The 24824-nt window shown below is 40.4% G+C and overlaps 1 protein-coding gene and 1 long non-coding RNA gene across 9 annotated transcripts; one reads left to right on the top strand and one right to left on the bottom strand.

The window, feature by feature from the left end:
• The first annotated feature begins 4586 nt into the window (after positions 1 to 4586).
• Positions 4587 to 22848, top strand: LOC122994251 (hypermethylated in cancer 2 protein-like). Of its 5 annotated transcripts, none has more exons than XM_044368842.1 (3): positions 4587 to 4652; positions 7906 to 8081; positions 20959 to 22848. In XM_044368842.1, the coding sequence occupies exons 2-3, from the start codon at positions 7931 to 7933 to the stop codon at positions 21768 to 21770; spliced, it is 963 nt and encodes a 320-aa protein (XP_044224777.1). In that variant the 5' UTR covers positions 4587 to 4652; positions 7906 to 7930; the 3' UTR covers positions 21771 to 22848. The 5 variants fall into 5 exon arrangements, with proteins under 5 accessions (XP_044224777.1, XP_044224778.1, XP_044224775.1 ...); XM_044368843.1 differs by lacking the exons at positions 4587 to 4652; positions 7906 to 8081; positions 20959 to 22848 and adding exons at positions 6228 to 6545; positions 13221 to 13318; positions 13840 to 14667; XM_044368840.1 differs by lacking the exon at positions 4587 to 4652 and adding an exon at positions 6229 to 6545.
• On the bottom strand, positions 14407 to 16508 carry LOC122994252. 4 transcript variants are annotated; one of them, XR_006406537.1, is made up of 3 exons: positions 15240 to 16508; positions 14709 to 14923; positions 14407 to 14494 (listed from the first exon to the last, which is right to left on the bottom strand). It is a non-coding gene; the product is annotated as an uncharacterized LOC122994252 (long non-coding RNA). The 4 variants fall into 4 exon arrangements; XR_006406539.1 differs by having other exon boundaries at positions 14709 to 15437; positions 15760 to 16508; XR_006406538.1 differs by having other exon boundaries at positions 14709 to 15865; positions 15973 to 16508.
• Positions 22849 to 24824: the final 1976 nt, after the last annotated feature.

Genomic DNA, 24824 nt, shown 5'->3' with positions numbered 1-24824 from the left:
TTTCCAACAATTTTCAAACCCAGAGAAATCTGTAATTTAATCAAAGTTCATTTGGTCACATGTCAATGTCATACCTCCTCTACCAAAGAGTAAACATGCACAAGATGCATACGGCGGCGCTGTGTTTGTCCGCTACAATGGCGTCTACCAGAGAAGTTCATTTGGTCACATGTCAATGTCATACCTCCTCTACCAAAGAGTAACTTACACACATACAAGATAATACATAGGCATTGTGGTTGTTCCACAGAAACTGTTATAAATTGACTTTTATTCAGTTTTAAGCCACATTTTCATGATAAATTTAAACTATATCCTTTAGCCGGACGAAGGATTTTAGTCATTGGACGTCTGGATCTTAAGTTATCAGAGAAATAAACTGGGCAAACGTTAGCAGCAGCTCGGCTATCAGCCCCTCCAGGAAGTCCGGTGGTCACCAAATAATGTCGGAGAAATATTGATATTTTTAAGTGAAACAGCTTTAATTAGTTTTTTTAACGATTTTAATCTGCATATCGTTCGTTTTTGGAGAGGAGGAGACCTCTGCGGATAATTCGGCTCCCGGGAGAAACCGACCAAACGTTATAGGAGAAATAAACCGAACCGAAGTGTTAGCAGCAGCTTGGCTAACAGCCCATACTGGACGTCTGGTGGTCGCCATACATCGTCGGAGAAACACTGATTTTTTTAGGTAAAATAGCTTTAATTAGTATTTTGACGATTCTAATCTGCGTGTACGTTTGTTTTCGAAGAGGAGGAGACCTCTGCGGATAATTCGGCTCCTGGGAGAAACCAGCCAAACGTCTGAATCTAAAGTTATAAGAGAAATAAACCGAACTGAAATGTTAGCAGCAGCTTGGCTAACAGCCCATACAGGACGTCCAGTGGTCGTCGGAGAAACACTAATTTTTTGGGTGAAACAGTTTATTCAGTGTTTTTATCTGTAATCTCCAGGTACATTTGTTCTGGAGAGGAGGAGACCTCTGCAGGTAATTCGGCTCCCGGTAATAACATCCCGAATGATTAACACTGGAGTAATCCGATCCCGGTGAAGCTGGTTATTTAACAATGAAGACAACAACTCCCATGATCCCTTGCTACTTCACACCGTCATCACACTCCGTCTTTTGTTATTGTTTTGATTGAGAGACCCCTAGCGGCTGAAATTACATATTGTACGTTTAAGAAACTACAAAATGGAATAGATGAGATATATTTAGAAGAAATTAAAAAGAAACTGATATTTCTGAAACTTATTATGAGGCACGAATTAAAGCTATGAAATTATTGGCATTGGCATAAGGAAACAGCAGGCAGATAAAACTGTAAATAAAATAAGATGTCTGCAAACTGAGAAAATTAAGTATAAATTAGAGGAGATCCAACATAGCTTTGAAGAGTTCTACAAAGAACTACACTCACAACCAAAACTAGATAATGAAAATTAAACAGATAACTTTCTTAAGCTGCTGAATCTACCTTTAGTCACACAGGAACAAAATAAAGCACTAGTTACTGAGATCACAGATAAAGAAGTGAAGTCAGCAATAACAAGACTTAAACCACATAAAAGCCCAGGTTCAGACGGTTTTACAGCCGAATGGTCAAAAACTTTAAGTGATTACATAACTATGAGACTGTACCAGACATGTAACTGGGCACTCAAAAAGGGAGAGATCCCTCCCTCATGGAGGGAAGCCATAATCTCAACAATGCCAAAAGAGGTAAAGACAAATTAGACTGAACAATATCGACCAATTTCAGTGTTAAATGTGGATTATAAAATTTATAGCTCAATATTAGCTAGAAGAATAGAAAAAATCCTACCATCTCTTATTCACCTGGACCAGACAGGATTTATCCATCAGAGACAAACCCAAGATAGTATAAGGAGGACTCTACATATTATGTGACATATACATCAAAATAAGACGCAAGCAATGCTTATGGGATTGGATACAGAGAAGGCATTTGATTTGGTCCGATGGACCCTCCTGTATAAGGTGTTGGAAAAGTTTGGCTTCAACACAACCCTTATCGAGGCCTTCCAAGCAATATACAGTAGCCTCTCAAAATCCTTTACGTTGGAGTGATCGTGTAGGCAGGGCTGCCCCTGTTCTCCACTTCTCTTCGCTCTCTTTATATAGCCTCTCAGTCAGGATATTAGACAAACTGAAGGGATCAGGGGCATAAATAAAGCAGGAGGAGAACACAAACTATCGTTATTTGCAGATGATGTGTTAATCCTTCTGACTCAGCCTTTAGTATCCCCACCAATTTTAATGTCATCTTTGCAGAAATTTGGTCAAGGTCAGGATATAAGCTAAATGTTCAAAAAACCCAAATTCTGACCTTCAATTATGTTCCACCAAAACACCTGCTGGAAAAGTATGATTTGAGATGTAACAAAAAGTTGATGAAATATCTTGGAGTTAATCTTACTCAGGATATCACAAAATTATTTGAGGCTAATTACATTTCTCTAAACTCCATAATTAAGGCAGATATTCTCAGGTGGAATCACCTGCCATTCCCTCCCCTAAAGGACTGAGTCGATTAAGATGGTTATTTTACCACGTCTGTTATATCTTTTCCATTCCCTGCCAATTGAAATATCTGAACAGCAGTTCATTGAATGGGACAAATAATCTCTCGATATATCTGGATGGGAAGGACACCACGAATAAAATATAAAGTAATGCAGTAGCAAAAGAGAAAGGAGGTCTGGCATTGCCAAATTTGAAAGACTACTATTATGCAGCTCAATTAAGACCTTCTGTGTGCCTTTGTAATCCACAGTTCATGGCAAGGTGGAAGGAAACAGAAGATGGGAAATTTATCAGACCATCAATACAAGGCATAATTGCAGATAGTAAATTGATGGACACCCTTACAGGCAAAAACAACCCTTGGATAAAAGTAGCTCTCGACACCTGGCAGAAAGTAGAAAAAAAATACAACCCGAAAAGGGCAGAGAAAGTATTACGATGGTGTGCATGTAACACTGACTTCACCCCAAACAAGATTGACACGGGATTTAAAACATGGATGAGTAAAGGGCTCACAGCATATTGTTGCTGTATTCACAACATAAAATTTAAAAGTTTTGAGACACTAAAAAGGGATTATGGATTGGAGAATCAAGATTTTCTTTTAGATATTTAAAGATGAGACATGGGGTAAATTAAATTATGACTGAGGGGGTGGAAAAAGCAGACGACGGTATACTGAATATCTTTGTGTCAATTTACAAATTAGGGAGTGGATGTAAAATAATATCAAGATTATACAAACGTTTTCAGGATACCTTAAAGGCAAACATCCAACATGTTAAAAATAAATGGGAAAGAGAGGGAGGAGTGGTAATGTCTGAAGATGAGTGGGGAAATATATGAAAATCACATTGGACAACTACATCTTCGCACTGCTGGAGGGAATTTGGATGGAAAAATGTCATGAGATTTGTGAGTTCATACTTCCAGTAGAGTTCAGAGACTGCAGAATCAATAGGTATGTATTCATCAACATTTTAACACTTGTAACAGTGATCAAACATTATCATGAACAGTGTCTCTAGAATATCAGAAAACAATACTTAAATATACAGGTTACTCTGTACATATGTAGCCTTCTTGAAGTTTTGGGGGTAAATTGAGCCACTGACCCAACATCACTGGCACGTTTTACCCCACAACCTCCGTTTTGACAAAACTGTTTCACACAGTGGCTCAGATCCGCAATTATGCTAAGTTTATGACCTTGATTTGTAACTTACACTGACTTAAATTAATATGCAGGGGAGTGACTGACAGGGAGGGAGCGATGCTTTCCTGAAACACAGTGCAAAACACAACATTAGAGATCTTTTATGTAATTACGAGAAGTATATGTGAGGAAAAAGACATCACCTACAACTACAAGTCTCATGTCATGAGCATTCGAGCGCAAGCAACAGGATATTACTACATCTTAGTTAACGTTAGTTAACCAAGAATTAGTCACTAATTTCTGATTCCTACATACAGAACTTTTAAGCCAGCACAAATTAGCCATGTAATGACAGCTCTACAAACATTCAGGCACGGCATAGCCTGTAGTGTTACTCCTATCTCTGTGAAATACATTTTCTGTTACGTAGGTTACTGGAATACTTCACTTAAGTAACGTTACTCAGAAAAGTGGTGACTTTAACATAGAGGTAGGTATAAACAGCTTCCATCTATTTAAATTCTGTATTGATTACCATAATAAAACCTAGATTTATATCCTGATATCATGAAATGATTTTCATTTTTAGTGCATGTTTCTTCATTGGATTTCATGAAAACACCTTACCCCACACTCATAGTTTAGCCTCATGTGAGTAGGAAGACTATATCAGATATTATTTTTAGCAATGACAAAATTGACAATAAATTTAACTATAATGTATGTGTGCTGAATTAGAATTAATTATGAACAACTTTGTTAACAAGATTTCACTTCTACTGTCAATTGTGTTAATGTCAGAACACATCAGTAAATAAGAAAAACAAAAACGATGTATTTCCTTCCACCGGAAAGGTTTGGATTGACATCTGCAGAGGGAAGTAGAAACCACGGACCAACCTCATAGTTGAGAAGCATCCCAGCCTCTACTGGTTCACTACATGGTAACTGTTGTCAATTTGAATTGCTGAAAGAGCAACTTCAGTTTCATTTGTTTCATTTTTCGTATGTACCAAATATTTTATTTATTTATCAGGACATTGTACAGTTTTGAACATAAATGACGCTCTGCACCAGAGTTAGCTTAAAGCTGATTTGCATCTGCCAAATGGTTTGTAGCAAATGGTTTGGTACAATCTTGTGTAGAGTATATTCTGGGGGATCTAATATAACTTACTGAGCAAGTGTACACAAAGTCACATAGTAAGCTAACTCTGGTACAGAGTTAGCTTACAGGTAATTTTCATCTGCAGTCCCTTCAGCAGGTCCAACACGTTATCACTCCCAACTCATCACATATCGAAGCTTGGTCAGGACCCCGTGGCATCACTATTTAATGGACTTGGGACCCGTTTAGTAGAATAAAAGCGGCAAGGTGCTCTTGAACCATACTCTGTGCTGACTGTGCTGATCTAAAACTTTCTGCCAACAACATTGCAAGTCATCTACCAACCCCTCTACCTCCTAACCTAATATAAAAGTCAGCTTATATAGATGTCATGTGAAGTACATCACTTCAGAAATGTTGATATGATAAGTATTGTTGAAATATTAATATGCTCCGTATTACAGGTGTTGAAATGTACATTTTCAACGTATCTGTGGTTTGCAGAAATGTACAATGCCAACGTTTTATTCTGGTGACCAGGCTGACATTTGTCACCTTATATAGACGTCATTGGTCATTTTTCAGACGTTGTGGGAGTTCAACAGAAGTCTATTGGACTACCCTGCACCTTGAAAAATTATGCTAAAGGGGTACCCAGTGCGTTAAAAAGTGACGCCATGTGGTCCTGACCAAGCTTCGATATGTTTTGAGTTGGTAGTGAGAACGGGCTGGCAGGTCACGATGAAAATATATAACAGCACGATAACAAACAGTACAAAGCAAAAAACACACAGGACACATACAAAATACAAAGCTACACACAATAGCACATCACATGTGCTATTATGTTGGCTTTTTGTCAACACTACATCCAAACTATGAAATTGTTACACAGCAATCATAAGGATAACATGGATCAATGTGTCATTACCAGCACTGATGTAAACTGTTTTTACATAAAGATTGTTGTTGTTACTTTGGGACTGTGGCTATTAGACAAACACAGAATAATCTAATAAGACAAATAATACAATGTAGTAGATAGGCCTAAAGTGGTGATAAGTGTGATGTTTTTGAAATTTTAAAAAAGTTGTTAGTTGTACTTGAACCAGCCTCAAAAGTCATTGGTTTGCGAACTAATACAATGAGGAAGAAGAAGAGAATGCAGACACTGTCCTAGATACCAGAGAGACAGACACTTAAAGTGACACTTGGAAGGAATTGCGTGACACTTGGCTTGAAAAAAATGTTGCAGAGGAGTTCAGGGGATGTGGGGTACAGGGCTACTTTCCAATTTGTAGAAAGCACTGAACTTGGCAGCAGTAACCATTCTGATCCACACTCCAATCCAAAAGGAGGCGGTAATGCGTCTAAAAGCTGTTTAAATAACAATAATAAACAAAATGAGGAGGAGGAGGAAGAAGAAGAAGAAGAAGGAAAAAGAAGAAGCACTAGTAATACCACCACCACCGGCTGCGTAGATTAAATTAGCTCTAAACAACAGTAAGGCTATCGTTCAGTTGTGTTCTCGACTCTGACTTGGACAGCCATCTGTGGAAAATGTCGAGACTTAAGGGTCTGAAGATTTTCATCCACCAGCGGCTAACTGCGGCAGTCGAGGAGATATTTGGACATTTAGAGAAAACCATAACCAACTATGAAGAGGAGATGGACTGCCGCCTCCGCGAGCTCCCGGATACGGTCCTAGACCCAGAGATGCAAAGAGCAGGTTTGTATAATAGCACGTTTACTGCGTTGCTAGTTAATCAACTAAATTACTCATACGAGTCTTCGCGGCTCCAAAATGCTGGACCCGAACCGAAACAGACGCGTGGAAAATCATAGACATGGAAATGTATATATGGCAGGTGGATAGTGCTACGGAAAACCAAACGAAGGAGACCGTCGTGTGACATTTACGTGATAGGAGAGGATTTGTACGCCGTCACCAGTGTGACTCAACTCAGCCGTCGTTACCTGTACGCCGTCTCTTATGGTGATGAATCTGGGCCAATAAGTTTGATAATGTGAAAAAACTCTTACCACCTCTCCATAGAAGGCATAATTGCTTTAGTAATAATGGTCAATAAGAAAATGCTGATAATGTAACGTAATTACTAAGATAATATTACTATGCCAGCAAATTAGTTTAATATAATTCACATATATCTTTGAAGATATTGTGCATTTAAGCCACAATTCTAAAAAGCAACACAAAAGCTTTAAATAAGGTATGTTAGATTCTCACAGTCAACATTCCTTCATTGCTTCCCTCCTTCTCTCCAAAAATACTGGAAAAAGTGCTTGAACTTAACTATTTGCCTAAATATATAATGACATTTTGTAAACAGTTAGCATTCAACATTCATGTAAATGTAGCTGTATTCACTGTCCTTTTACACATATTCACCTGTTGAGCAAACATAACAAATAAAATACAAAGAAAGGAAACGTATTCTTACTGCACATATAAACGTACATTAGGTGTTACTTTAATGTCTGACATTAACACCATGACAACATCACTACTTACTATAGTTAATGCAGATCAATTTGATGCTAGAAAATCTTGTAGCTTGTGGGGGACAAAGATGCATACCTTTTTCACAACTTTATAACTAACTTAAACAACTTGGAGAAAGATGTTACATGACAGTATCAGTACGTAAAAATCTGTGACCCCTGTGCAGTACTCAAGTCTAACAGCAAGAGGCAGCAGCGTATAGCCTGCCGAAAAGACAAAGACGAAGAAGAGTTCGACCAATCATAGTGCCGGATTCATTCCCCCTGCCTTCACCCATATCCTTCACCCAAATGTTAAGCGGGAATGAACATAATTGACAAATGTGTAGTAACATTTAAAGAGACTGCAAATCAACCGGAACACATCGTTGAGTTTATCCCTTTCCTTCCCTCTCCTCACTCCAGCCTGCTGGTTCCCGAAGGTAAATGGACCGGGGTGGATGTGGAAAGTTGAAATTATGAATTGAATTAAATCCACATATTAAAAGTAGGCTACGGCAGAAATAACGTTACCTAAAACGTTAACAGGAGATGTGTGTGTTTGTGTGTCCGTGTGTCCTAACCAGCCGTTAGGAAATAGGATGATGTCAGATGATGAGGATGCTGACAGGGAGAGAGAGAACAGCAGACCTACTAAAAAAGAAGCGAGTCCATTCCCTCCAGAAGTTTCTCGCAAAATATCAAGAGCAGTGGCCTTGCCTCCACCACTCAAAAGTGCCGCACCATGCATTTTGCACATTGTGCAAGTATGATTTTGACATTAGCCACCAAGGAGATTTAGGTAATAATGTAGCTAAACCTCTAGTTACAAAGGCACTACATTCCTAGATCATTTTTCAATTGAATAGGCTACATATTTTTCATAAGGTCTATATGATGTCTGCCTATATGAGCTGATTCAATTATTTAATTATCAAATAAAACAGAAATTCTAAACAGAAACATGGGTTTTATTCATAATTGACAGTGTTTTCTTACATTACAACATAAGTCTCAGTAAATACTTAAAAATGAAAACATGTTACAATATACCAAATAAAATGTTTCCACTTTTATTTAATAATTGAATGCAATTCACTTATGGTTATCAGTTTGTATAAGCACTCATGTTATACAATGAAATATTAATCATGGAAAAATGGTTTTAAGCAGTTGTGCCCAAACTTTTGCCTTTCACCCTATCTTATAATATAGCCCAGTGCATTGCAATTGATATTTTAGAATCAGGTCAGATGATACAGTTTTGCCTGATCACTTCAACACTAGAATTATGAAGAAAGGCGTGTGTGTGTGTGTGTGTTTGTTTGTTTGTGAGTCTTGCAGACTGTTGACATCACGTGGAAGGGAAAAAACATTTTAAAAATGTGGCTGTCATTGGTTCAGTCCCTAGACCAATTCAGGCAGAAACCCTTCTCACTACATTCATAGTGGAACACAACTTGCCTTTAGCTGCTGCAGACCACGCTGGACCACTCTTTAGGAAGATGTTTCCCGATAGAGATAGCCAAACAGTATGGCTGTGCCAGAACCAAGATGGCATCCATAGTAAAAACACTGGCCAGGAATGATGAGTGCATTACAGAAGCAATGAAGCGGTTTCCATACAGCCTCGCAACAGATGGGAGCACAGATATGGAGGACATAAAAATGTTCCCCATTGTGGTTAGGATCTTTGATGCCAGTCTTGGAAGGGTAGTTGTGATGTTGCTCAAGATTTGTGAATCAAGAGAGTCTACTGGGAGAGCAATATATGAATGGCTTGATGGTGAACGGAAAAAGAAAGACATTCCACGGTCAAATTGTGTCAGCTTTGCAGCTGACAATGCTGCAATTATGCAAGGTTTGGGGAAAGGTGTAGCAGCTTTTTTGAAGGCACAAAATCCACACATCTGCCTAGTTGGTTGTGCCTGCCACCTCATACACCGTGCTGGAGAGAGGGCATCCAGGCAGCTTAGTGTGAACATTCAAGACTTCCTTATCACCATTTATTACTATCTGGAGAAAAGCAGCAAGAGAAAGTCAAGTCTACGTGACATACAGATCATGTGTGATGCAGAGATGAGGAAGATCCTCAAGCTGGCCTCCACAAGATGGCTGTCTTTGGGGCAGTGTGTGAACCGTTTGCTGCAACAGTGGGATTCTCTCACTGTTTTCTTTGAAAATTAGGTGGATGCAGGAAAGGAAAAGAAGACAGACAGACTTATTCGTCTCATCAAGACCCACAAATCATACGCTGACACTCCTGACCTAAATCCAACAGGGAGTCTGCAATTAGCCTGTCAGTATAAGACTTTGCCTCAATTTTGGCCCCCAAACAAACGCTATCTTGACCGAGAGCACCACGCGGAAACAGAGACCAATAACCTAACAAGGTAGTCTCATAAAAGTGTTCACCTAGAATATTACTATCTGAGGGATATCAACATTCAAAGGTGAACAAAGAAGGGTTGAATTCAAGCTCTGACTACCTCAATCAGCCACTTTTCACAATATATTAAACACAATAATGACAAAAGAACTTCTCTTTAAAGATAGAGCAGTGTTTATTAAACTTAACAGAATTAACAAAGTTAACAAATGCTTCAGTAGTCCTGTGTGGAAAAACACAAAAACAATCTAGCATGGTGACACTAAACAGGCAGCAAACTTCAAAATACTCCTCAGAGTAAAGCAGGAGAAAAGGACTCGGCGGTTCGTCAAGTAACACGACAAAACAATAGCAATAAAGCTTAAAAAGCTGAACGCTAACAACACAATAACAGCACTGAAGCTGAAACTAACACACAAACTAACACTGCCTCTGCCCAGACTTAAGCCTCTTACTTGGTCGCTTAAGAAAGCGAGCAGGCTGTGTGTGTTAAGTCCGGCTTGGTTCCTCAGCTTGGATACTGATGGTGCCACTTCACGGCAAGCTGATTCTTGGCGCCATGGCGGAGAAAACAGCAGTCGACTCAGTGGAAGAAGAGCGGGGTAGAGAAGTTGTCCACGTCTTTGTGAAGAAAATCCATTCCTTCCTTCTGCAGGTGGTGAGAGAGATAGTTGCAGCAGCGATCTCTCTTGGATCCAGGGATAGTGTTGGAGTGAACACGGCGAAGTCTCATCTCGTCCGGCAAGGGGAGTCTTCAAATTGATGGGGGAAAACATGTGCATGGGGTACCTACTTTTAGTGAAGCTGGCTCACGGAGAGATAGAACTTCCCCCCAGCTTGGCTCACAATGAAGGCATGTTTCTCTGTGTTTCCTCAGGTTTTAAAGGGGCGGTGATGTCACGGCTGTGTCATCATGACACTCTCTGTGCAGGGGTGTCCCTGCCAATGAGAGACTGTTTGTTGAGACCTTTTCCTGTTTAGCACCTATGTAAAAAATTGCCAAGCATAATTGGAAATGGAGTCTGTCAGCTGCTTTTGGCGCTGTTCCTTTGATCAGGGGAAAGGAAAAGAGGTGGCCTCGTGGCCAGGCCTCAAGAGTTTACATGTAGGCCTTTCTTTGTGTGACCCGATGGTTGAGGCCCAATACTGTGAAAAATGTCATACAATACAATTTGAGGTAAGCCTGTGCTTGTGGAGATAATATTTCTTTTCAAAACTTTGTTTTGCCGTGAAAAAGGAAGTTGTTATAACTTTAACGTACATTTTCCAATCTGCCCCAAATTTCTCATGCTTCATGAGGGTCCCATCCTGAATACATCTATGTGTCAATATTGAGACATACTCATAGCGCCAGCTACTGGTGACAGGAAGTTACATGTTCTGTACCTTTATGAGCTGTACGAAGTAAGATGAACAGATCCATCTGAAATTTTATCAGAAAAGCCTTTAGTCTTGATGATTCCTTATTGTGAAAATGGTGAATTTTCACTGGACGCCTTTTGCTGTGATGGCGCAGCGAATTTCAATGTATTGCCATAAACGAAGTGTTATAACTTGATTCTGCATGATCAAATCTTTTCCAAATTTCCCATGCTTGATAAGGGTCCTGGTCTGAAGGCAAGTAGAGGCTACCTACTGGCAACAGGAAGTCTTAAGCGCCTCTCTTTTGCTAACTACTCCTAGCAGGTTAGCCAGAAACACATAAAATTTGGAAAGACCTTGATGACGATAACTCCTGAGGCTTTTGAGTTTGTGTCAAAAGCTGTTGCCATGGCAACACATTGTTCGCCACAAAATACCAAGCTGTTTTTAAGGGGCTAGACATGCTTGAAAACTCACAAAACTTTACACACATATGACAGGTCTTAAAGTCTGTAATATTGTATAGGTCATGGCATGGTGTGACAGAATGGCTCAACAGCTCCCCCTACAATATTTCAACGAAGCAGCCACCGCACCACGTTAAAACTACATGTATGAAAATCGGTACACACATATATCATGTCAGGGGGCACAACAAAGTTTCTTGGACCCATAGCTTAAACCCAAAAGTCAGCCATTTTGAACTCAGTGGTCAATTTTGGCGATTTTGCATGCCTTATATTTTAACGAACTCCCCCTACAGAATGCATCATAACGACTTCAAAATCAGTGTGTGTCATCTAGACTAGTTTGTGATCAAAACTTTTGTAAATATTGAGTTTTTGCTGAACGCCCTTGCTGTGGTGACACAGCAAACATTGACATTTCGCCATGAAGCAGGAAGTTGCTGCAGCTTGAATGTACATTGTCCAACCTGCACCAAATTTTTCAAGCTTGATAAGAATCCTGTCCTGAACACATCTACATGTCAATATTGAATCATAGTCATAGTGCCACCTACTGACAACAGGAAGTCAGCCTTATATGACAAACATCATCTGATTCACATGAAATTTTCAAGGTATGGTCTACAGTTGATATACAACAACATGATGTGTACTTAATGGGTGTTCTCTAGCGCCACATAGTGGAAACAGGAAATGATATTTAACTCTTTCATGCAATGTTCGATAACAGACCGGTCCTGAACACATCTGCATGCCTGCAATAAAAGCCCTTTGACGCAACGTGCGCAGGGGTGCGAGGGGACGATCATTGCTGCTTGCACCTTTAATTAGGGCCCGAGCACTGAATGGTGCGAAGGCCCTCCTGTAATTGAAGTGATTCTTATTCTTTATTATTAGGGCCCGAGCACCTAGCGGTGCGAAGGCCCTCTTGTAATTGAAGGAATTCTTCTCTATTATTAGGGCCTGAGCACTAAGTGGAGCACAGCCCTCTTGTATCCAAAGGTATTATTATTATTATTATTATTGTTATCGTTATTATTATTATTATTATTACAACTCTTTGATCATCTATTTCTCAGATGCACATACCCCAAAAGTCACGAAAATTGGCAGGTGCCTCAGTTCCAGCAAAAAATTTGATATTTTACAGGTCTTGCAAAAAGATGGGGCAAAATGGCTTGACAGCACCCCCCAGAAGTGGAATCATGAATCTGAAGATAAATGTTAATTCAATTTAATTGCAAAAGTACTCTTACCTTACTGTTGAGGTGGTAATGAAGTTACAAAGCAGTGACTACACTCTGTGCTCCTTCAGAGCCTTTGATGCAGCAATTTGTGTCTTTGCTCGAAATTGTGTACATCCATCCTGTTGCCATCACAGGTTCAACTACCAGTAGCACATCCTGGTGGTCCATCACAAGTGTATCAGGGCGGTATGGGAACATGTACAATGGTGATGGTCCATGAGGATAGAGAAAATTCAATCTCAGTTCTCCAGTGCTGTGCATCGTTTCTTCAACACATCCCAGCCACCACTCATAATCATATGCAACCACAATATAACCTTTGATGCTCACAAAGTCGAGTGATTCCTTAAAGGTAGAGTCAGCGATGCTGGAAAAAGGTTGTTGATGTTTGAGATTAACATCAAAACAAGTACACCCCTTCCTTTGTGCTCCTTCAGAGGCCCCGCCAAAAATGGACGCGCATTGCCAAGGCAACACAGTAGCAACTGGGCGAACTGACCAATATGCAGGAATCTGGAGTGTCTGCTGCTCAAGGGTAAGTTAGCCTCAATAAGGGGAAGCAATATTTATCGCTATGAAAAAGCAGGTGGCATATGTTCTTAGTAGTATTGTAGCAAGTGTAATAATAAGCCTGTTAATATTTAAATAGATGTTGAAGCCAATTACTTATCAAAGCCAAAGTCTAGGCCGAGGAGTAGCTTAGCCATTGCTACTAACTTCACAAGTAACGGTAACTTCTACTCTACCATCAGTGATACATGGAGCAGTGCTGTTTATTGCTAATTTTAAAAGAACTAGGAAGAAAATAACTTTGCAGGGTTATACAGTATCTCTGATGTTATTTATATTATTGATATTAGTTACATTTTGTCCTTACTATAGTATAAGTTGAGGATAAAAGAGCAGATAGACAGGACGAATAATGTCACACAGTTGAGGGTGTGTAATTCAAAGGGAACTTAATGTGATGTATGTCTGCGGTAGCAAATAAAAATTTTATACTAAGTTTGCAAGGATATATCTCAGATGTTTACATGTGTTACTATCATGATTTAGCTCTGTTCCTCGTGGGCGAGGATGTGGAAGAGGAAGAGTAGCTGACAAAGCAGAGGAAGAGGTCGGAGTGCAACTAGTTCAACGAGTAGCCTGGAACCTAGTGACCTACAGCGTGTGCAGATGCTGCAGGCCCAAAGACTTGCGGCTGAGCAAATATGTTGCCTTGCTTGCTTGAATTATTTCACCAATTCTCTACATGAGACCCCTATCCTGTGTAATAAGACCCATTTTACATCAAAACAGCAATATTACCTCTGGATTGACACTGGCTCCATATGTAATGTGAAAGCAACTGTGTCTGGTCATAATAAATTTTATTTTGGACCACTAATGAAACGTTATGTTAGCATTTTCCTCATCTCGGGAGATAATTCAGGGCCTGGACCTTGAGCAGTCTCATCAGCTGCTGCAGCACTGTCTGATAAGGGACCCAGGCGTGATGTTCGACCTACTGCCTTCATCAATTGGAGACCCTACAGCCACACCCCACCTTGTCCAGAGTCAGCCAACCTGGTGTGTCTGCCAGAGATGCAGGGAGATGCCCTCCGACAAAGAGAGGAAGTGCACATGGACCTCTACATTTTGGAGGAAAGGGTCTTCAGACTGGCCAGAAGGAACTGGAATGATCCCCAGGGCCAGTATGCAGGCTACATCCCTAGCAGAGTGTAGGCAATGTTACTGTATTTCCCTAATTTTATTAGTATATTTTATTCACTTTGTAGTTTTCTACTTTTTCTACTTTTATTTATTGTGTGGTACTGTTTGTTGAAAATGTATTTATAATAAACATGGAAAATGACACATGTGTTTGTAATAACATTTTTCAGAGTGCCGATTTTTTTTGTTGAAAGATTATAGCCATGCCTCACCTATTCCTCCTCTGACCTGTGTCCTCAAAAGCTGTTCACCTGAAAAAGGTCCAAGAAGTCTTGGGTCACCAGACCTTGATTTTTTTTTTAAGTGGCATCCCTGCATCGGATGCAGAATAGATACTTGGAGTTCACAGACATAGCCGTAGTCCTTGTCCTCCTTTATGGTTTGCAAGCGCCATTTCCCAGACATTTTATTATACACCTTCCCATACCTGTAATGACACAAAACATCTTTTATTATTGGTTAACAGCAATAATATGGTTATATGTATGTGTGTGTGTGTGTGTGTGTGTGTGTATATATATATATATATATATATATGAAAAAGCAGCTGGCATATGCAACCACTGTATACAGGGGGGTTGAAGCTGAAGCTAGTGTACATCAGGATATGCTTATGGAATGACAGTTCCACAGTTGATCTGGGCATTTCGGAAAAAAAAAAACAAAGATGATGACATATTTTTAACAAGGGCACAGAAGCACAGTATAGAGCAAAATTGTAGGTAACAAAAGATCAGTCTTACACACGTGAAATGCAGATACTTTGGGATGTCCTTGAGCCATTGTGCATCCATAATTAATTCAACAAGTTTCTGATGGGCCACAGAATCTGCCTCAATCCACTCTTTGTCCCTGACCTCAACTAGGGGACCATGGTGGCAGCTACCCAGTGCCCATGAATGCTCTCCTGTGACATGATGAAGGAGGCTGATATACATGTCCTAAAATGCAAGTCATTGGAAGAGTAATGTCAACTTCTGTGGCGTGTGAATACATGATCTGATCTGCACAGAATAGAGAAAAGTGTAAAGGCTTTTGAGGGAACCTCTAACCATTTGTGATAACTGAGCTGTGATTCATGTGGCACTTTACATTTACATCTACATGCCAGTTAGCTATTAGTGGAAATACTCATTCACAAAATTGAAAAGTCTCAGGACAATGTGCACTGTCTACGGTATGTGATCAATGACATTTAAAAAATCATCCATTCAACATGTTAGTTGCAATCCAAAAGTCCAATATACTTTCACTAATACATACAAAGAAGTTGTCATAGCTGTCAGCCATCTTGCAGCAGTACCAGAAATGGTTGCAAATGTCTTTATTCCACTGCAAAAGGATGGGAGCACCCCTTCTGTTGGCTTGCCTGTAAATAGAACACTAAACATCACAAAGCGTGCATGTCTCAAAAGATTATAAGGAGCATACACCAAGAATGTATGGAACCTGAAAAAAGAGAATGTATAAACTTACCACTAGTAGTCCTCTTGAAAGGTTTTCTGAACCGTGCCACACATCAAGGGAGTGCTGCACCCCCTTATCTGAATTCCCACCTGGCTGGATCTATATGGAGAGAACAAATACAAGAAGCACATATGCTAGCTACAAACCCAGTGCATAAAACACAGTAATTACAGTCCAATAGGCAGATGTATTTCTGTAAAAATCGCTGTTAGATCAACCTCATCTACACAAGCACTACTAGTACTTACTGAAAAGAGCTGAAATCTGGGAATATTTCAGTCAGCTTGACTTCTCGATGAAGAGTCTCAAATGCCCTTACAAAGCCTTCCTTCTCCATGATGACAGAATCAATGTTGGTTATGTAGATTGTAGCGACTACTGGCAACAACGTAAAAGTCGCTGAGAGGCTGAGGTAGGGCCTTGTTTGCCGTTTGTCCGACACGCTACCAAAAAGATTCGCTGAGATCAAAACTGTAGGTTTAATAACTTTTATTAATGAAAGTGATCAACTTATTATAACTTTCACAAAATATAGGCTACTCAAAATAATCTCCGCTTGGTCTCTTTGAAGTTGCCGCTGCGCTGTTGATGTGGAAATGTGATGTTTGCTGGATGAATTGCCTTTCGATGTCTTTTTCAATACATTATTTGTGCCTTTCGGTCTGTGGATGTGTCCTTAAATGCACAAATAATGTATTGAAAAAGACATCGAAAGGCAATTCATCCAGCAAACATCACATTTCCACATCAACAGCGCAGCGGCAACTTCAAAGAGACCAAGCGGAGATTATTTATTTTTGCATCACGGAGATAATTCAGCACCGGTAATCAATCAGCCAATCGTCCCCAGCGGACACACAGCAGTGAATATGCAAGCCGCATTCCTTCCATTAATACACAGCTTAATGCGTATAAACACCGGTAAGCCTACCTGGCTTCTGTGGTTGGCTTTGACTGCGGCTCCTGAAGTTGTGATAGTTGACAGCCCGATGATCGCTTTGTTTAAGCCCCTTCCAATCGATCCTTGAGCCCATGCGCCTTCCGCTGATGTTTCTTTTAATGCCGTTTTTTGTTGACAAAAATGTAGCGACTACTGGCAACAACGTAAAAGTCGCTGAGAGGCTGAGGTAGGGCCTTGTTTGCCGTTTGTCCGACACGCTACCAAAAAGATTCGCTGAGATCAAAACTGTAGCTTTAATAACTTTTATTAATGAAAGTGATCAACTTATTATAACTTTCACAAAATATAGGCTACTCAAAATAATCACAGCGATCAGGTGTAAAACTGCGTTCAGGTGTAAAACAGCGGTCAACAAAAAATACGACGACCCACTCACCCTCTGTCTCTTACCAGCTGGCATGCAGGTGAACAGGTGCTTAAATTAACTATAGGATACCACCGCCCATATCCATGTGACCTGATTATCAATCCCCGTGATCGTGCAATAATAAACAAACCAAAATAACCCAAAATATAAAACAAAAGAATTACTACTTTGCAATTCATTCAATTAATCCATTCATGGCTCCTACATAGATAATCTGCTTTGCATCATTCTCCATGGCAGAATTCATGCATTACTGAGCACAAAACCCAGGACTAGCCAGCCGGCCATCACCTTTCGACACAGAATTGAAATGGCATATGAAAAATTGTAACTCTACTTGTCTGTACTCATCACAAAATGTAACAGAGATGAGAATGTGTTGTGTGACAAACCTCATTGCATGTGTGCACATCGAATTGCAAATATGAAACAGTAACAAATTTTTAACATACAATATTTCAATCTATATATCTAACACAGCAGCCAAAACACAACAGAGTAAAAACTAGCCAGAGTTAGTTGTTAAGGTTGATTTTACAAAACTACAGTGACTGAGGATAGGACTGTAGGTTTTTAGCTAAGCTAACCATTTCGACCTGTGTATCAATACAAATAATCCCACTGTGCTAGCAAGCCTGAGTTTTTAGGTCTTCATGGCTATAAAACACTTTGCAAACATTGTATGGACAAATACCATGATATAGAGTGAACAACTACACAGCAGGTAATGTGACTAGGGTTAGCTAAGTTGTGGGTTAGCAAACTGTTGCTATAATTGCTGTTGTGAAGCTAACATGCAGAGCGGACAGACAGCTATACTCACAACTCTCCTGCTACTATACATAGCTAATAGGGGTGCACGATTCAGGAAATCTCACGATTCGATTCAATTTCTTGGGGTCACGATTTGATTTGCGATTCAAAACGATTCACGATTCAAAAGCGATTCGATTTGCGATTCAAAATCAGTTCTCAATTCAATACATTCATAGATTTGATTCTAGATTGATGTTTAGAGTTACTCTTTCCATTTTCCTGCAGTAGACACTTTTATAGGTCTCAAATAAAAAAGATCACAGTGAATCAAATGTAAACATTTGCTACTCAATGTCAACCTGAGTAAGATTTATGTTCCTTTAGTCCACTTAGTCAATAGGAAACCAAAGCGGCCCTGAGACAAAGGGTCAAACGAATACTTAATACAAAAATAAAAATGATTGCAAAGATAAACTGCTAAGTGTAAAACCTCAAATAACTTAAATTCTTCCTTCAATTCACAAAATCAAACAAACAATAGCTGCCTGCTACATTTAGCTGCAAAGTGCAAACAAGAAAATTGATCACTATTAGCAAGTGATTATTATAGGCTAACCAATTTTGTTTCTTTTTCTTAATTTCTTATGCAGATTACCATCTATTTGATATTTGTATATTTACTACATGAATATAAAGTAATGAAACAGACAGCTTCACCATTTACTGAATTTTATCGACTGTTTCAAAATACAGAAGTGTTGTTTAAACGCTTGTTTCGCTGCCGCATCTTGTTGGCTCATTTTTGGCAGTTTGTCATAAGCTTCAAGGAGACTACGTTTTTCACTGAGAGAAAATTAATTTCTCATTACCGTCCTCAGATAACCAGCTGGCAGCAGACCTGTTGTGCGTTGTGCGTTTAGGCTGTGGGGGTGGAGGGCTGCAGGGGCCGCAGTGAGAAAGTTGAACCAGAATCAACTTTTGGAGAAACGCAACCTGTAACGCTGTAGAATTCTGCCATATGACAAAAACATTACTAGGAAGAGGGGAGGACATTTCTCTTCGTTTGATAATGTTAAAAGTAAAGTTAGGCTTTGCTGATGGCTTCCCAACTCATTATAAAAAGACGAGAGAGAGAAGCAGTGGTCGAGCGAGCTAGTGAGTGAATGAGGAGAGGGAGTGCTGGTAACGTTGGTGAGGAAGCTGGTGAATCAGATCAATAAAACATTATTTTCTGACTGTTTCACAGCGGTTACTAATAAATAAGCCCACAATGGCACAAACCTGCGGAAGTGCGTTGCAGTGCCTGATAATGGCATTAGTCTTGTCAAGCTCCTTCTTCCCTCTGAGATAAGAAAATCAAAAATATGTCCAAATGATCGCATTCATAGCCGATGGACCAGGTTGTATTTGTTTTTCTGTCAGGTACTCCATTGCTCGCGGCCTCTCCATGACACACACTTCACTTCCTTCTTGCCCCCGGATTTGGGTCTGGGGCGGCGTCATTGCACCATCTATGGGATTTTGCGAGCTAATTCATGTCAGGAAAAAATGGAAAACAGCATTGTTGCAAGACTGAAAAATGTGAATTGATTCTTGGAATTTCTGAATTGATTCTGAATCAGCAGAGATAGAATCGCGATTCTTATGTGAATCGATTTTTTTGCGCACCCCTAATAGCAAAATCACAACAACTGTATATCTTGGCAAAGTGAGTAAGCTGAATGTCGAATGGCAGGTTTTGGTTATGTGAAACATAGCAAAACTAATGTTACCCACCTGTGCAGCAGAAACATAGCAACCTCTGCGTCCGTCTTCAGGGCTTTCAACTCCTGGAGTTCCCTCCACCATTGGAGAGCCACACCGATGTTAACGCAGGTCTTTGCCCTTGCCTGATCAAAGCCCTTCTTTTTTATTTTTTGCTCTACTGATCTCCTCCTCTTTGGCTGTTTCTCAGCCATCTCTCCTTCTAGACTACGCCAGTAGCAGATTTACTGTCCGTCTTACTCCTACAGCCTCCTCTACCCCATCTCCTCTCCCTCTCCCCGTCCTGTGCGTGGGCACGAACACTCCTTGTTGCTGATTGGCTGGAGAAGTGTGGTGTGGCTCGCTCCGACCCACTGTGTTTACATACCCATTTACAGAGCCTGGGCAGTGTATGAGCACCAGATTTTTTTTCAGCGTGCACACAGAACAGACAGTTAGCAGAACCTGAGGAGATATTTGAATACATATTGGATTAGAATCACTGACTATACCTTTAAGTGAGCACACCCTTTCAATCCTGCTTTCCGAGTATGCTGAAAAGGGTCTGACATCCACTTTGTCAGCTGACAATGGACAAATAATAATAAATAATTAATAGTGAACCGAGACACGTGCAACAATTACAAGTGTAATGAATTGACCCAGACTTTGATCTTTGACCCAGTCTTTTCTGATTTTAAGGGACATAACTAAAATGATGATGGAGGAACAGAGGTCATGGGAGGAGTATGATTCTTATTAAAAATGGACATAAAGCAATCTGTATGCATCAGAGTTGTTGCAAGGTCAGACTACTCTTGAGTGTGATGACACAGAGAAGAATACACAAAAATAATCAGACAGCAACACCAGTGACCAATTTGTGATTAGAGACTTCTCTAGTGATAAGATCAAGTGTGTGCCTGTACTTATTAGTAGGAACACTGACTGAAACCCATGTAATATAAAAGACTATGCAGTTCCAAAGGCATGTGATCTGTTGCAACATCAACATGTACAGTATGTTAAACTCACCCAAGCTTAGAATTATGTCTTTATTGCAGTAAATAGTTGTACAGAACCACCTGGCATTCAGTTCTTTCCTCACTCACCTCATTAAAATAATTAAAGGTTTTAACTTTAACTTGATTATGTGTCTGTATTTCAGTATACTCTGCAGATGTCCAGCAGCATTTGGTGATTAAAGAAGAGATTTCCTGTGAACATCAGAAGTGGAGCCCCAGCCTGATCCAAGAGCACCAGGAGCACCCACACATTAAAGAGGAGAAGGAAGGTTTCTGGACCCGTCAGGAGGATGAGAAGCTGCAAGGACTGCAGAAAGATGATATGACCAAGTTCCTATTTACTCATGTCCCTGTGCAGAATGATGATGAAGAGAAAGCTCAGTTGCCACAGCTTCATCAAAGACAAACTGAGGAAAACAGAGAGTCAGAACCTCCAGCCAGCAGCTCAACTGAACAGATGAGAAGAACAGAGGTTGATGGAGAGGGCTGTGGAGGACCAGAAACAGCCAGGATATCAGTATCTTGTTTTAAATGGCTATCTGGATCTGATGACAAGACTTCACACTCTTCTGAAGTTGAAACTGAAGATAATGATGGTGATTGGAAGGAGACCAAGAAACCTCAGACAGACTTAAATACTATGAAAAATAAAGTTACTGTAAACAATATAGGATGTAATACTGGCAATAAATTATTGAGCTGCTCTAAATGTGGTAGAAGTTTTGGCCAAAAGCACCATCTGCAGACACACATGAGATGTCATACTGGGGAGAAACCCTTTAGTTGTTCACTATGTGGAAAAAGATTTACTCAGAAGGGCAATCTCACAAAACACCTGTCAGTCCACACAAGGGAGAAACCATGTAGTTGTTCTGTTTGTGGTGAAAGATTTGCACAGAGAGGAAATCTGACACAACACATGACTGTCCACACAAGGGAAAAACTTTGTTGGTGAGAAATTGACAAAGGGATTCAGAGAAGACCGAATTGCATTAATATCAAGAGATTCAGTGGAGTGTATGTCAAAAAACAATGACAGCAGTAAATAAAGTTGCCATTGAAACTAAGTAAAGTTTTCAATAGTAGTGAAGGAGTTAACTTCTCACTTGGAATTTCCTACCATCCAAATCAGGGCATTCAAATAGCTGAGGTAGTAACAGCATAGACATGCATCTGTGGCTCAGGAGGTAGTGCTGGTCATCCAGTAATCACAGGGCAGTTTGATCCCTGGCTTCTGTCCACATGAAGTGCCCATGGGCAAGACACTGAACCTCAATTTGCTCCTGTTGGTCAGGACAGCACCTTACATTGTACCTCGCTGCCATTGGTGTGTGAATGGGTGAATGAGAGGCAAATTAACATCACATTGCTCTCCTGTCTCCAAACTGCTGACTACCAAAATACCAAAATACTACTAGCACATCAGTATCAGTATCACAAGAGGACAGCACACACTTACCACTGCTACACCACCATTAAGGACCGTTATAAACCCCTCTCATGCCCTGCTTTTGGGGAAACTGATCACACCTCTATTCTAATGCCAAAGAAGTCCACTGTCAACTGCCACAATGACTACTGCCCCATCAATTTGACCTCAGTGGTCATCAAGTGTTTTGTGCAGCTAGTTAATAAGCACATCACCTCATCTCTTCCAGCTCATTTAGACTCCCTACAATTTGCCTACAAATCAAACAGATCCACAGATGACATAATTGCCCTGACCCCCCACACCACTCTGTCCCACCTGGACAAGGGGAACACATACATGCAGATGCCGTTCATCAACTAGCTATTGTGCTATTATAGTTATTATGCTTGGCCCTAAACACCCTTTGAAACACATTATCTAATGATATAGCCACTCTGGATAGCATCACCCTGGCTTCCAGCTCCTTCCAGATCTGGGAGTTATCTTTGATCAGGATATGTCCTTACACTCCCCAAAAGAAATTTCAAAGACTGCCTTTTTTCACTCAGGTAATATTGCAAAAATCAGGCACATCCTGTCTCAAAAAGATGCAGAAAAACTAGTCCACACATTTTACTTCTAGGCTGGATTATTGCAATTCCTTGTTATCAAGCTGCCCTAACAAGTCTCTGAAGTCTCTCCAGCTGGTCCAGAATGCAGCTGCATGTGTACTGACAAAAACTAGAAAAAGTGAACACATTCATGTACCATTACTGTTACTAACTTCTTCCCCGGAGTCTTTGTGCTTTCTTGTCTCACAGGAAAACTGTACTATTGCTATTATTATTACTAGTCATATTTCTATTATTATTGATGTTGTTATTGTTATTAGTGTTGTTATTATGCTTCTCTGTGTCTCTCCCCCCCCCTCTCCTCCTCCCTCTTTCTCTCAGGTTTTTTCCCGTGAAAGGGGAGTTTTTCCTTGTCGCTGTCGCCAAGTCTTTGCTCATGGGGGAATTGTTGGGTCTCTGTAAATTAAAGAGTACAGTCTTGACCTGCTCTATGTGAAGAGTGCCCTGAGATAAGTTTTTATGATTTGGCACTATATAAATAAAAATTAAATTGAACACCAAATGATTTCCCTCCCTCACACACATACACACACACACACACACACACACATATTCTACCACATACTCTCACACGAACATACTCTCTCTCTCACACGCCCACACTCACACATACTCACACACACACGCAAGCACGCAGACGTGTTGCTGATGTGCTGTGGTAAGCATATTGTCTCATTCGTAGTTGCTGGAGTTTCTGTGTTACTGGTAGTGTTTCTGCATCTCAACCCAATTAATTTGTTGTATTCTTCATTACTACTTATTAGCGATGGCTTATCTGTCTCCCTCTCTCTCTCTCCTGCTCTCTCTTGCTCGGTGTGTCATATGTGCTATTCCTCTGCCTCCTTTAATGATAATGGTACCATGTTGGAGGCAAGGCTCGGTGAATTGGAAGCGCGGCTCTGTATCATGGAAACCCAATTGTTAACCACTGTAATTAGCCAGCCCCCAGTGTGGTGTGAGCTGATAAATACAAATACAAATATATTCCTGGGGCCAGAGCGGGCAACATAGATAAGCGTAAATATAGTACAATTGTTATTCATGTCGGCAGTAACAATTCCAGATTATGCCATTCGGTGGTCACTAAAATTAATGTTGAGTCTGTCTGTACATATGCAAAGACAATGTTGGATTCCATAGTTTTCTCTATGCCCCTGTCAAATCTGACTAGTGATAACATGTTTAGCTGCATGTCATCATAGCTGCTGGCTGTTGGGGTGGTGTCCAGCAAATGACGCTTCACACACCGATGACACAGCCATCGGTGTGTGAATGTGTTTGGTTCCCCTCCCGATGAGCAGGTTGGCACCTTGCATGGTAGCCCCTGCCATCAGTGTACGTGTGTGTCAATGGGTGAATATTGGCATACAGTGTTAAGTACTTTGAATTGTTGGAAGACTAGAAAGGCACTATATAAGTGCAGTCCATTTACTATTAGGAGAGGCGGCTACATCCCACGTTTGATGGAGCAGCTCTCATATCTAGAAGTTGGGCCAATTTTATTAGTAGACCAAAACCAAGACGACCCAGAGTTGAGACCAGGGGGCAGAGTTGCAGTCCTACACACTTCTCTGCGTTTCCATTAGAACAGTCACTCACTCAGAACCCCAAAGAAACTGTAACAACACTTTCTCATTCCAGGTCGTAAAATACAGAGGCTTTGTCAAGCCCCTCTGGCGTCTCATGCAGACGCACAAGATACTCTTTGGTGTCTTCATAGCTTTCAACTAAATCCAATGTAGTCCCATCTGTGCCAATATTACACACTCAGAGCTGGTATGGTCTGGTTAGGGAAAGAACATGGTGTGTATTAAAATGATCACTTGAAACATTGTAATGGCAACAGTAAACACCATGACAAAAAACTGTCCGGAGTTGCAGTTGGAAACGTTACTCTCATGGTTAGAAGCGGGAGATGAGCAGTTGTCTCCCGCAGCAAAGTCCACTTTACTATCTAGCCATCTAC

Source organism: Thunnus albacares, chromosome 12 (assembly GCF_914725855.1).
Source record: "Thunnus albacares chromosome 12, fThuAlb1.1, whole genome shotgun sequence".
In the NCBI taxonomy this organism is placed as follows: domain Eukaryota; kingdom Metazoa; phylum Chordata; class Actinopteri; order Scombriformes; family Scombridae; genus Thunnus; species Thunnus albacares.
This window is presented reverse-complemented; position numbering and strand designations above follow the sequence as displayed.

Coding starts and splice junctions, on each gene's coding strand:
- LOC122994251 (XM_044368838.1), top strand. CDS start 6,377: ATGTCGAGACTTAAGGGTCTGAAGATTTTCATCCACCAGCGGCTAACT. Junction 6,546..20,958: donor CCCAGAGATGCAAAGAGCAG/GTTTGTATAATA, acceptor TCTGTATTTCAG/TATACTCTGCAGATGTCCAG.